Raw genomic sequence first — 14,155 nt, 5'->3', positions numbered from 1 at the left:
CATACTGTACATAACACATACTATTCTGAAAGATGTAAACTTCCTGCCTGGAGATAGAGCATCGTTTGAAATGCAGCCTGATTTCCACCCCTCCCTCCTTATATTTTTGATTGAGCAGAAACAATAAAAGGTTACTGTAAGTAAATACAAGGTGAATACATTAACTGAAGAAACTTATTTTGTTACTCTGCAGCCACAAAATAGTTCAAAATCTGAAAATTTTCTCATGATTCACAAGTGTGCAATCAGTAATTATTTCTTATTTACAATATTCTTCATGATCTGGTTTGCCCACACTTGGAGTACAGTGTCCAGTTCTGGTCGCCTCACTATAGGAAGGATGTAGAAGAACTGGAAAGGGTACAGAGGAGATTTACCAGGATGCTGCCTGGTTTAGAGTATGGATTATGATCAGAGATTAAGGGAACTGGGGCTTTACTCTTTGGAGAGAAGGAGGATGAGAGGAGACATGATAGAGGTGTACAAGATATTAAGAGGAACAGACAGAGTGGACAGCCAGCACCTCTTCCCCAGGGCACCACTGCTCAGTACAAGAGGACATGGCTTTAAGGTAATGGGAGGGAAGTTCAAGGGGGAAATTAGAGGAAGGTTTTTTACTCAGAGAGTGGTTGGTGTGTGGAATGCACTGCCTGAGTCAGTGGTGGAGGCAGATACACTAGTGAAGTTTAAGAGACTACTAGACAGGTATATGGAGGAATTTAAGGTGAGGGTTTATATGGGAGGCAGGGTTTGAGGGTCAGTACATTGTGGGCTGAAGGGCCTGTAATGTGCTGTACTATTCTATGTTCTATCTTAAGGAGTAAAAGATAATGGAAGTGAAATCCAGTTAGTTCCTTTTACACTAAGTGGATTGTCTTTGCTGACTGCTGTTAACTAATGATATGGGTATTTGAGAGGTTTTGTCCCCCGTCATTGCTCAGTGCTACTGTTTTAGTGATATTAATCAAAATCATAGTCACAAATTTCCTTATTTACTTTTAGTGTATTTCTCAGACAAGTGAGGTGCAATTTTTTTTCTAAAAACTTTCAACACTATTTTAATCAACACACACAAAATGCTGGAGGAACTCAGCAGGCCAGGCAGCATCTATGGTAAAAAGTACTGTCGACACTTCAGGCCAAGACCCTTCAGCAGTGTGTGTTGCTTGCATTTCTGGCTTCTGCAGATTTTCAATTGTTTCTGAACACTACTTTAATCTTATATATAAACTCAGTTGAATAAGATTTAGCCTCACCTGAAGACCCACTCATAGATAACCTCATCAACAATGGCCTGTTAGTAGATCTCAAACATATTACAATTAAATTCCTGCACAGCCCCTTTCTTAATATCCCCACCTTCAGCTCATGTGTGAAAGCTAGAAGTGGAAACCGGGTACGACCTAACCCAATTTTAACTTTTCCACTATTAGTGCTAGAGCCTTTATAATAGAATAGAAATTCAGGAATCTTTCCTAAAACAATTTTTCATCCTTTCTTTAAAATGCTTGACTTTTGTTCCACTATGATGTATGCAAAATACTTTACACGGAATATATATATGCACGCTGTGTTTGACAATAATTAGGATCAGAAACTTACATAATTTTCTCTCCATTAACGAGTATTAAGAGTAATTATGGTAAAACCTTGGATAATGGGGGTACTGAATTTGTGATTTTTGCAGTTCAGCATCACAAATCATTAAGTACTCTCGTCCCCTTATTAGAAACAAACTATAATGTTCATTAATATGTACTGAACATTGGCAATATACAGCATGTGGAAATCTTCATTACGTCGACGTAGGAAGGAATTTCCAGAATATTTCCAAGATAGGGAGCTGTATAAGTGACCTTGATGTTATTTTATCTCTGTGACAGGCTACTGATCATGCCATACTCCGCACCCGCTAATATGATGATCAGATAAGTGAGGCTTTGGGTTGTTCTGGGTCTCACTTTTGGTTCGGAATGCTGTTGTTCAGTTGTTTGCATGACTTGTTTTTTTTTCTTTCTCCAGCACATTTTATTTTTATTCTATTTTTCTTTAAATTGGGTTCTTTCGTGTTTCTTGCTTGGTGGCTACCTGTGAGCGAGTAAATCTTAAGGTTGTATAATTTATATATTCTAAATGTACTTGGATCTTGAATATTTGCATGCTGTTACTAAGACCACTTTACTTCCTCCTCCTATAACCAATTGATATTACCCAAGATCATCACCTACTGCAATGTTCATTCTCTAGAATTCCTTCCTTCATTTTTCTATAGATTCAGTGAGCACTACAGCACAAAAACAGGCCTTTTGACCCATCTAGCCTATGCTGACCCGGTGTTCTGCCCAGTTCCATCGACCCGCACCCGGCCCATAGCCCTCCATACTTCCTATCTATCCATCCAGAATTCTCTAAAGTGTTACAAATGAACCTGCATCTATCACTTCAGCTGGCAGCTCGTTCCACATTCACACCAAGCTCTGAGCGAAAAAAATTCCCACTCAGATTTCCCTCAAGTATTTCATTTTTCGCCCTAAACTATGAATTCTACTTCTACCCTCATCCAACCTGAGGGGAAAAAGCTTGCATACATTCACCCTCTTAATTTTGTACAGCTCAATAAGATTCTCCCATGCTCTAGTGAATTATGTCCTAAACTATTCAACCTTTCCCTGTGACTCAGGTCCTCAAGTCCTGGCAACATCCTTGTAATTTTTTTCAGCATTCATGTCTGCATTAAAATCTGTCATTTTTCAGCCTATTTTTCCAGCTGGTTTAGATCACTTTGCAAGCTTTGATAGCATTCCTCGCTGTTCACTATGCCCCAAATCTTGCTGTCATCCCCAAATTTGCTGATCCAGTTTACCACATCATCATCTGAATCATTAAATTGGATCATAAACAACAACATACCCAGCACTGATTCGAACAGCACGTCACTAATCACAGGCCTCCAGTCAGACAATCATCTACTACTACTCTCTGGCTTCTTCTGCCAAGCCACTGTTGGTTCCAATTGACTTCTTCATCCTGAATGCCAAAAGGCATGACCTCTGGACCAGCCTCCCATGCTGGTCTTTGTTAAAGGTCTCGCTGAAGTCCATGTAGACAACATCCACCACCTTTCCATTTTCAGCCTCACTGGTAAACTCCTGTTTGTTTAGTCATGACCAGCAACTGTGGTGTTTTGTATCCCACAGTTCGAAAACTTTTCCACTATACCTGTCCTCATTCAGCTCCCTCAAGCAGTGACTAACATGACTTCGCCATCCTCTCTCAGCAGGTACATCCACTTTTCATATCATTTGATCTCTCAGTTCAATGTGACTTGAAACATATTCAGCTTCTAACTTTTCCTAGTGCTGATAAGTGATTGAGCTGAAAGTTGAACTATACGTTTGTCACACCTGCTGTGTACATCTTTTTTAAAAAAATTATTGTCCTGCAGCTGCCAAAGAGGATATCTACCAGATTTCAGAACACCATTTGAGATCAGACTTATACTGTACATCACTTCAGTTTGTGACCTCATGAACTGGGGTATAGTACTAATAATTTCCCATCCCTTCCCACCCTGTCTCCTACAGGGATCCAAGTTTATCGAGGTGCAGATCCACTAGTTTCAACTACTTTTATTTATTTCATTTCAGTTTCCACATGTAACCACAAAACAAAGTTACTGGTAGACATTTAAAACTGGGGATGGTGTTGTTACAGGCAGCTAGACTTTCCTTTATGACCTAGGAGTCACTCAGCCCTCCAAATCAATGTTGATTTTCAGCTATCATCACTCCCAATCCCCCACTTTTTCCTCCTATTATTCTCATGTGCCTTTCAATTCCACAGACTCCTCTGGCAACCATCTGCATTAGGAATGTCTTAGTGTAGCCAGCTAACTGTGCATGTGTCATGTGGGAAGTGACAGAAGCACAAGGGGAATTTCATGCAGTCATTTGTATGGACATTCAAATCCAGATCACTGGAGATGTGTAGATGCAGAAGCTTTAATCTGCAATACACCGTACCATCCTGGTTGTAGTTTGTATCATTTGTTGAGCTTCCTCCATTCCCTCTAATTCCTACTGAAGAAATGCAGGTCAGTTAACAGGACCGGGTTTGTCAACAGCTGAAAAACCTGCCTGTGCTCACAGCCTGCAACCTCACAAGGAGTCAGCAGTTTAAAAGGTGATCATCTTTCAAGTTCCTGGGTGTCAACATCTCAGCTGATTTATCCTGGGCGCAACACATTGAGATAAACATAAAAAAGGCACACCAGCTGCTCATCCAGTAGGAGATTGAGGAGATTTGGTATGCCACCAGAAACTTGTTAATTTCTATAGGTGTGTGGTCTAGAGCACTGGCTGCATCACAGCTTGGTGTAGAGTCTTCATTGCACAGGATCTCAGGAGGCTGCAGAGGGTTATAGACTCAGCCAGCTCCATCACAGACACAACCCTCCAACACCATGGAGGACATCTGCAAGAGGCAGTGACTGAAGAAGGCGGTATCCATCATCGAGGAAGAGTAGGAGCCTCAGATCTATATTCAATGATTTAGGGACAGCTTCTTTTCCTCCACCATTGGATTTCTGAACAGTGCATGAACACTCCAGCATTATTTAAATGTTTTGTATGACTTATTTTTGAAGTTTATAGATTTTTCTCTCTTCACTGTACTGCTGCCACAAAACAACAAATTTCACAACACGTCAGTGATAATAAATCGGATTCTGATTCTGAAAGTTGGAAGTGAGGTTCATCACCTGTGGAATGACCATAGCTCTACACTTGAACCCTTAAACAATCCGAGTAGGGTTTATTCTTAAACCAATAGATCATGCTGTCACGATGATATCCCACCGAAGTGATGATTCATGAAGGGAAAAAACAGCAAACAAACCTCTTCATTTGTACTCCTGTATGGCAGTGACCACATACTATCACAGCTGCTTCAGTTAGGAACTGTACAGGTCTTTTGGCCCATGATGTTGTGCCAAACTTTTAACTTTCTCTGATTAATCTAACCCTTTCATCCCATGTAGCCTTTCATTTTTCTATCACCATGTGCCTATCTAAGAATTTCTTACCTGTCCCTAATGTCATCTATCTCTACTACCAACACACCGGCAACATGTTCCATCACCTACTACTCACATCTTTGACATCCCCCTATGCTTTCTTCCAATCACTTTAAAATTATGCTCCCTTGTATTAGTCATGGCAGTCCACTCAATCTATGCCTCTTATCATCTTGTACACATCTAAAGCCCAAGCTCACTCACCCTATTCTCGTAAGACATGTTCTCTATCTAGGCAGCATCTTGGTAAATCTCCTCTGCATCCTCTCTAAAACTTCCACATCCTTCTTCTAACTTGGTGATCAGAACTAAACACGTACTCCAAATGTGGCATAACCAGAATTTTAAAACTGCAAAATTACCTCACAGTTTTTGAACTCAGTACTGCTTCATTTTGGAACCCAAATTACCATGTGTCAGGGAAGTGTTGGGCTTATCAGGCCTTTCACCTGTAATGGTAGAAGGGGCCATTATAAATATGGTGCACATTTTCTCATGACTTGTAAGGCATAAACTCTGCAAACAGACAAAAGTAATCGTACAGTGACATATGACAAAGTTTCACCTTTCTTCCCCATCCAACAAAATACAAGGGATATTCAAAAGGCTCCTTAGCACCAAATTTCATGGTTAGGAATTGACAGAAACAGTCACCAGATTGGCACATTTAATTATGAAACCATTATTTAATACACAAGCTAGAAGGACATGACAAAAGTCTGCTGTATTATAAACAAGTCAAGCAATGCTGACTTTTAACGGTGATGAGACGTGTTCTGCTGTCGTTTTATTCTTTTATGGGGATTTTGTTCCTTATTTGATTTCCAACACATTTTCTTATCCTGAAACACATCCTCTTCGGCGATCGGTTCAATTATTGCACCCAACTTTGTCAAAATTTTTGGTGAATTTAATCTGCGTGTTGCCTTCTCGGTATTCCATGTATTCCCAAGCGGAGCACAGATACTCTTCTCAAATTGATGCCGATTGGCAAATGGGAAAGGTAGTTCATTCACCTTCAGCAAAACAAAGAATTCAACACAAGTAAACAATTTATAATATATAGTTATGACCAAGTAACTTTTTAAATACTTGATTATCAATTATCTACTTAAGAGTTTAATTGAATTGAAGATATCATGGAAATACACACATTTTATTTTGATGTTCGTATTTAGAGGCCCTGATTTAGCCCCTTTATTATTCACCATACTGTTCAGAACAGTCTTAAGTTCAACCTGCAATAAATGTAGAATCTACAAATTTAGGCAATGCGATGGAAGTGTTACCACTTGTAATCATGTCCACAGCCCAAGAAAAATTAAATATACAGTATTCCTTCTTTCCAGCTAATGTCAATATTGCCTAAATATCTCTGTATCTCACTAACACTCATTAGCTAAACTAAGATATAAAAACTGTTCAACTGGGAGAGATGCCCATAGAACGGAGATATTGCAACCACATTTATTCTGGGATTGTTTACTGTTATTTTAGAGCAGTAAGTCATCATCTAAAGGGTAGTTAGAAAAGAGAGATATACATCCAAAATAAATATTATGTCAAGATTAGCAACAGCACTGTTGCTTAATCAGAATGATTCTACAATATTCCCTACAAACCTAGAGATTATGCATAATGAACTATTGCTGACTTTGAGAACATCACAGTAAACAAAGCTTACGTTATTGCATTTTACAGTAAGTTTTAATTTTTTTTCTGTAAAACTGTTAAAGTATGACTGGAAGAATATAGAAGTCAGTGTAAATAGATTCCTAATCTACAGTACATCTTTTTGTGTCAGAACTGTGGCATTTAAGTAACACATGCAGAGAATCATAATGCTGCTTCATTGAAGAAGAAAGCCCCTAACTCTGAGTGGAGTCACCGGGACGCTGTTGTGACGGCGTTTTTTTTTAAGCAGGCTTTCTTGTTTTTACAAGGCTAGCTTAACCCTCAACCCAGCATGGATGGAAAGCGTGCAAGGGAGCCGGCTGGATTCGAAGTCCGGCGCTGATGCCACTAAGCCACCAGCCGGGCTTCATTAAAGGTTATCCGCTTAATCCCATAACTCTCCTTCCCCACCCCCCCCCATACCCTTGTACTCTTTTCAATTATTTATTAATCTACCCTTTTAAATAAAACATACAGATTTTGATTCTGCTATATTTTGTAAATTGAGCAGTACCCATTCATAGAATGTTACGCATAATTATTTTTCTTCTAATTACCTTAAACATGTAGCTTCCTTTTGCTAGTGCATCAACCACTGATAAGTTTCCCACTTGGTCAAAAATTCTCAACTTCATACACTTTTTCTATTTTTGCACTACTTACACACACACACACACACACACACACACACACACACACACACACACACACACACACACACACACACACACACACACACACACACACACACACACACACACACACACACAGAGTAATTCAGTTTGTTTCTCCCCTCTATTATTATGTATTTCATTGTACTGTTGGCGCAAAATTAACAAAGGTCATGACATATTCAATGCCCTCTTACTGATCACATGGAAACTGTCTCACCTGATGTGCTGCAACTTCAATATCCCGATTCTCTCTGATTATTACATTAGGTAAATTCTGATCTTTCCTTGGCGGAGCTGGGGGAGCTCTGATGCGGAACCTAGCAGGAATCAGAAACAAAGTATAATTAGGGGCGACAAGGTAGCATATTCTGCAGGTATGGGGTAGTGTGGGTTTAGTACTGTAGATGTCGGATTATAAGCTGCTACTTTTTTCCCACATTTTGAACAGCTTTGAACACTGCGGCCTTTACTACGGTGCGGCTAATGCATGGTTTTTTTTCATGCCGCCAAAAACATTTTGCCTCATAACAGTAGACCAATAAAATTGATGAGTAATTCACAGAGGTCCAATGAAATTGTACGATAAATCAAGCGCACTTTCACAATTAAATTATTGTAAATCAGTCATTTGTACTCACCCTCATCAACATGGAAAACACTCGAAGAAAAGCATTGTGCTGCCTTTATGGCAGTTATTTAGTTTATAATATTTTCGCTTAGTAATTCATTTGTTAGTAATTTCTAGTTAAAGTTAGAAGTGTTTTAACTATATTTGTTTTCTGTACTACATCGCGGGATGCTATGACGTCACACCCGGTTTCGCCGCGTCTTGTGGGAAATATCGGTTTGCGATAAACGGGAAGGTGGGGCGAGCGGCATTAGACCCGCGCGAGAACGCTGCTTTTAAGTTAAAGGCGATCAATAACTTTTCCTGGTAGGCTGCAGTATATATATTTTTTACCAGTCGTTAGGAGATATTGGAATGTTGTTCAGTAAAAAAGTATACGCAACGTATATTTAAAAGTAGCCGCGTTACAGGCACGGTTCAAAAAAAAGCATTTGCAATATGTATTTGTTTATGTTACCATATGGATTTAATTAAAAGTTAAAAAATCCTCACGTGTAATATCTTTCTGTGTAAATATCTCATATTACAACGTGGGACACCTGCGGCCGAAAATCCGGTGCGGCCTAAAATCTGGTGCGGCTTGTACAAGTACAAAATTGATTTTCTTTCTAAAATTAGAGCCAGCGGCTTTTAATCAGGTGCGCTCTGTAGTGCGAAATCTACGGTACTTTTTTTTAAAAAGGATTATATGGGTCAGCACAACTTGGAAGGCTGAAGGGCCTGTACTGTGCTGTAGTGTTCTATGGTAACATAAACTCTAAAATAAATTTGACAGTGCAATGTTCTCTTTCAATTTTTAGGTTTGTGTATGTGACCAACTATAGCAAAGGGATTGAACAAAGTAGATAATTCAGTTGCCTGAACACAAAGCAAGCTCTGAAGAAAGATGATAAAATCGCTGAACAATCTATGATTCTATATATAAATGGTGTTAGCACTCAATAAGATTATGTAGCAATGACAACTCACAGATAGGTTGTTTCACACAATCACATCAAGTACTCTCTAAATAAATCAGCTGTCTTAATTCCATATCCTTATTCTGTTCTAATTTTCCTTTTTACATTCTATAGTCTACTTAGTCTTATTGGTTGATATGCTATTTGTTTCAATTATTCCTATCTGTCAGTTCAGCAGGAAGCAGATGACACCACATTCAGCAACATTAATACCCAGTATTGTTAAGTGTCAAATATAACTGATTAGATTTCTTCATTTTGAAGATGATCATTGCCTACCATTATGTGATGTAAATGCTCATGTCCAGATGTTACCCAGATCTTGCTGCCGGCAGTTATGGATTGGTTCATTTACAGAGGAGTAGCAAATGAATTCAAAAATTGTGCAATTATCAGAGAAAAGCACCACTTCTAACCCTTTGATGGAAGGAAAGTCAATGATAAAGGAACATGGGACTAAGCCAATGCCCTGAGGAACTTCTACAGTGATATAATGGGGTTAGCATAAGCAACCTTCAACATCAAAAACTATTTTCTTTTGGGCACAGTCACATATTCAGTCATTGAATGCCTTTTCCATATGTAGATCCAACTAAATGAGCTCAACTAAATCTTTCCTCCTCGGACAACCCTCATCTCAGGAACCAATCCATTAAATCTTTGCTGTTTAACTCCGAAGACAAATTCAACCCATTGTTAAATATGGAGACCAAAGCTATATGTAGTGTCCCAGTTACGGTTTCACAAAAGACAATACGGTTGTAACAAGACTTTCTTATCTTGCAATCAGTATTCATTCAGCTTTCTTAACTACTTACTGTGTTATAACTTGTGTTTTTTATCTGAGAACATCCATATCTCTTGGAAGACCAAAAGTTAGTGTCATTCCACTGGAAAAATCACCTTTTCTGTTCTTTTTATCAATGTGATCAGCCCTACATTTCCCTAGATTGTACTCTACCATCTTTTTGCCTCTTACTTAACCTAAGCTATTTTGTAGACACTTTGTGTGCCCCCTGACAACTTATTTTCTCACTTGTTTGTATCATCAGCAAAACTATATACATTAGTGTTGATCAGAAGTGACTGAGAGTCCAGCAATGATCTGAGGCAATCTACCAGTTACAACAATTTGGTCTGCAAATGATCCCCTTTCTCTGCTTCCCTATTTTATGTTAACTGATTACTTATATGCTAATATATTACCTTCAACTCAAACCTTACCAAATACCTATTGAATTAAACTAGATACAATTACTTACCATTAAAGATGTAACCAGCTGAGTAGATAAAAACTATTAACTAATTTCCCTTTTTTTCCTTCATAAAGGGACACTGACTTTATCTAATGTTAAGCTTTCCAAAGTGCTCTATTACTATTTCCTTAGTAATAGAGTCTAGCATTTTCTCGATGATGAAGGGGCCTGTAGTTTCTCTTCACCTCTTTTCTTGAATGGTGCTGTTAAATTTTTTGCTTATCAACCAACTGAACCTTTCTAGGACACAGAAATTTTAGGAAGTGATCTACTACCTCTGCATCTACTATCAAGAACCCTAGGTTATAGGCCATCATGGTGAGTGAACTTGTCATTCGTTCATCCAATTAGATTGCCTTGTACTTTTCCTTCTAGTTATATTAACTATTTTAAATTGCTAACTTTATTTTGCCCTTTGGTTACCTACTGTTCCTGATATATTTTTAATGTTCTACTTTAAGAACATATGGATTGTGTTTACCACCTGTAATATTTTGTTATTCTAAAGTATTAATTCGCTACCCCAGTTATCTCCTTTCTATGACCTGTATATTTGAATTTTTTATAAGTTGACCCTATTCTTTTACTTCCACCCATATCCCACTATCCCCACCGACTTGCTGTGGTGGTCCAGTCTAGCTACTAAACTTAATTTTGCAGGCCAATCCATCTAATTTGTACTACTAATTAGACTGTCCAATTATGGATAACCAAGGATTTCAGATAAAGAGCAATTAATTTTGATCTCACTATTCCTCACATTATCTCCTACTCCAAGTGGGAATAACACCAAACATCCCCACAGCAGAGAGAGAGGAAAAAAATTAAAGATCTATAGTTCGAATTTAACAGACATAGACCTGTGCAAAACCAGTGCATATCAACCTTCCAAGAGGCCTACCTTCTTCTCTTTTTTGCACTGGGGCGCAAACCCTGGCCTCCCCATTCACCCCAGCCTGGCAATGTCAAGTCAATGTGTTTTGGTTTGGTAGCGTTAATCTCTCTTTGTTTGTCTTTAATGAAATCTCCAATGACATCATCTGACGCAAAGGCCTCCTTAATGATCATACGCTGATCTTCTTGATCTTCATTCTAAAATGGAAGAATAAATTGATTTCAAGAACAGTCACCTGATGGTGTAAATATGATTTAGAGTATATAAACATTTTTCTATGCGTTCAATCTTACGAAGTATGCACCTAAACTGAGATGCATTCTCCAAATGGGAAAAAAAGTTATGCATAATGTAATTCTCCATACAAAGTATATTGTGTAATTTTATAACAATGTTACTCAGTGAGATTTTAATCAGGGACAGAAGCTCAACTCATAGCTTGTTCAAGGCTGCTCAGAGAAATAATACAATATTAGATGGTAATAGTGCTTGCATAGCAAATCAGCAATTTCAGCTCTGCATCAACAGCAGCTATTAAATAGAGGCCTCACACACAGGAAAAGATAATACTTAAGGATCAATGGCATTATTACATCAAGCTAGTATAAAAAGGCCATCCAGCGGTAGTATAGACTCTAATAGCCCTGATTTATAATTGCAACTTCAGTTAGCTTTTCTGCGGTAAAGTCTACAACATTCTACAAGTCCTGATTGAAGGCCTAGAGGCTGAGAAGCTTATTGTAATGATGTATGTGTGTGCACTTGTTCATCCTGCATGTAGGGGGAGGGGGAGATACGGAGAGGGGAAGGCTGACAGGTGACAGGTTGCCACAGCCCAGAACACAAGTGACTGCTTCCAATTTTATGGAATTATTGCAGCACATGAGGCTATTTGGTCTTCTCACAAAAGTCTTATTCCCTATTCTTCTACATTCCTCGTGCTCCTCATGTCAAGATGGATCACTATAATGTTAAATTTCATTTCCATGTGTCTGTGTGAGAGTGAAAAGAGCAAGTTTCATTGCACACGAGTTTCACTTTGGAGTAGTAAGAGTCCGATCTGTGCAAGAGCGGGAACCATTTAAAGGAGAAAACACATTGTGTGGTTTTCACTTGGGCCAATAATGAAGAGATGAGGTTTAGGTGGAGCAGAAATTGCGGGGGCAGTCACTGTCAGAGTGGACAGTGAGTAACTGGGGCTCAATAGGCTTCGGCCAGAAGAGGTGGAGGTCAAGGTCCTTGAGGTCTTTTTGATCAATCATTGTGTAAATGGGCTAATGAAGGAGTCTGAAACCTGAAGCTTTGGCAATGGGACGCAGAATCAGATGATATGTTGTAGCTACATGATATGGGAGCTGGTGGACTCCACTGTAGTTACTTATAACCCAGGTTAATTAAATCCTAAGATGTAAGGTTAGAAAGCTCCACCTGTGGAGGGATAAAAACAGGGTTTACTAAATTTTTAAAAAAGAGAACTTGGGAAGAAAAAGCTTTGCAAGAATGAGGCGTGGCTGACTCAGGTGTGGGAAAGCAAGAGAAACACAGTAAATTATTAGAAACTAAAGATACAAACAGGTAAAAATGAAACTGCAGCTTTTACTACGGTGCGGCTAATGCATGGTTTTTTTCATGCCGCCAAAAACATTTTGCCTCGTAACAGTAGACCAATAAAATTGATGAGTAGTTCACAGAGGTCCAATGAAATTGTACGATAAATCAAGCGCACTTTCACAATTAAATTATTGTAAATCAGTCATTTGTACTCACCCTCATCAACATGGAAAACACTCGAAGAAAAGCATTGTGCTGCCTTTATGGCAGTTATTTAGTTTATAATATTTTCGCTTAGTAATTCATTTGTTAGTATTTTCTAGTTAAAGTTAGAAGTGTTTTAAGTATATTTGTTTTCTGTACTACATCCCGGGATGCTATGACGTCACATCCAGTTTCGCCGCGTCTTGTGGGAAATACCGGTTTGCGATAAACGGGAAGGTGGGGCGAGCGGCATTAGACCCGCGCGAGAACGCTGCTTTTAAGTTAAAGGCGATCAATAACTTTTCCTGGTAGGCTGCAGTATATATATTTTTTTACCAGTCGTTAGGAGATATTGGAATGTTGTTCGTGCACTGTTCAGTAAAAAAGTATACGCAACGTAATTTGTGTGTTACCGATACGTATGTATATTTAAAAGTAGCCGTGTTACAGGCACGGTTTGAAAAAAAGCATTTGCAATATGTATTTGTTTATGTTACCATACGGATTTAATTAAAAGTTTAAAAAATCCTCACGTGTAATATCTTTCTGTGTAAATATCTCATATTACAACGTGGGACACCTGCGGCCTAAAATCCGGTGCGGCTTGTACAAGTACAAAATTGATTTTCTTTCTAAAATTAGAGCCTGCGGCTTTTAATCAGGTGCGCTCTGTAGTACAGAATCTACGGTAGTTCTGTTAAATCATACCAAGGGATTTGGTGAGTTAAAACTTTTACTATTCCGAGTGTATAACTTGTGTATGAAATACGTTCAGTAGTGTTGTAACTGAGAAATGTTAGGAAATGACAATGTGATATTGAGTTACTTTGAAACAGAAAATAGAATGTGTATAAAAACTTACAGATTGTAATCCTGTAGTATACAGGTCACGCTTTTTTATAAAAGTTTGTGAATCGACTTTCTGTGGATGATCAACTATTTCATCCAAAGTACCAAGAAACAAGATGGCGAGCTACCCAAGATTAAAGAATCAGGCGTGGGAATGAAATGTTTAATAGCATAAGAATTTAATGCGATTGGATGTTTAAGTTTATTTTCATTTGAAGGATCTGAATTTGATTTTCTGCAACAACTGATTATTTTTGCAAAGACTGATAAGTTACTGAATGAGACTTGTTTAAAAGTTGTGATGTTGATCTAGGTGAGAGTTATGAAAATATTCGAGAAAAGATCCCCACACCCTATGGAACTTTATGTCCGAATTAGAAAGTGAGTAGTG

The 14,155-nt window shown here is 38.4% G+C and overlaps 1 protein-coding gene across 1 annotated transcript in view; it reads right to left on the bottom strand.

Annotated features, from left to right (window-relative positions):
• Window positions 1–5,727: 5,727 nt before the first annotated feature.
• Window positions 5,728–14,155, bottom strand: part of LOC140734380 (U3 small nucleolar RNA-associated protein 14 homolog A) — a 53,960-nt gene continuing 45,532 nt past the window's right edge. The window contains exons 12-14 of the mRNA XM_073058253.1: window positions 11,167–11,357; window positions 7,640–7,739; window positions 5,728–6,090 (exon numbers count right to left, since the gene is read on the bottom strand). Of these exons, the coding sequence (XP_072914354.1) occupies window positions 5,830–6,090; window positions 7,640–7,739; window positions 11,167–11,357 (552 nt within the window). The 3' untranslated portion in view covers window positions 5,728–5,829. The remainder of the gene's footprint in view (window positions 6,091–7,639; window positions 7,740–11,166; window positions 11,358–14,155) is intronic.

The sequence above is a fragment of the Hemitrygon akajei genome, chromosome 10, assembly GCF_048418815.1.
Source record: "Hemitrygon akajei chromosome 10, sHemAka1.3, whole genome shotgun sequence".
Classification (NCBI taxonomy): Eukaryota; Metazoa; Chordata; class Chondrichthyes; order Myliobatiformes; family Dasyatidae; genus Hemitrygon; species Hemitrygon akajei.
The sequence above is the reverse complement of the archived record's forward strand: the minus strand, read 5'-3'. Positions and strand labels throughout refer to the sequence as shown.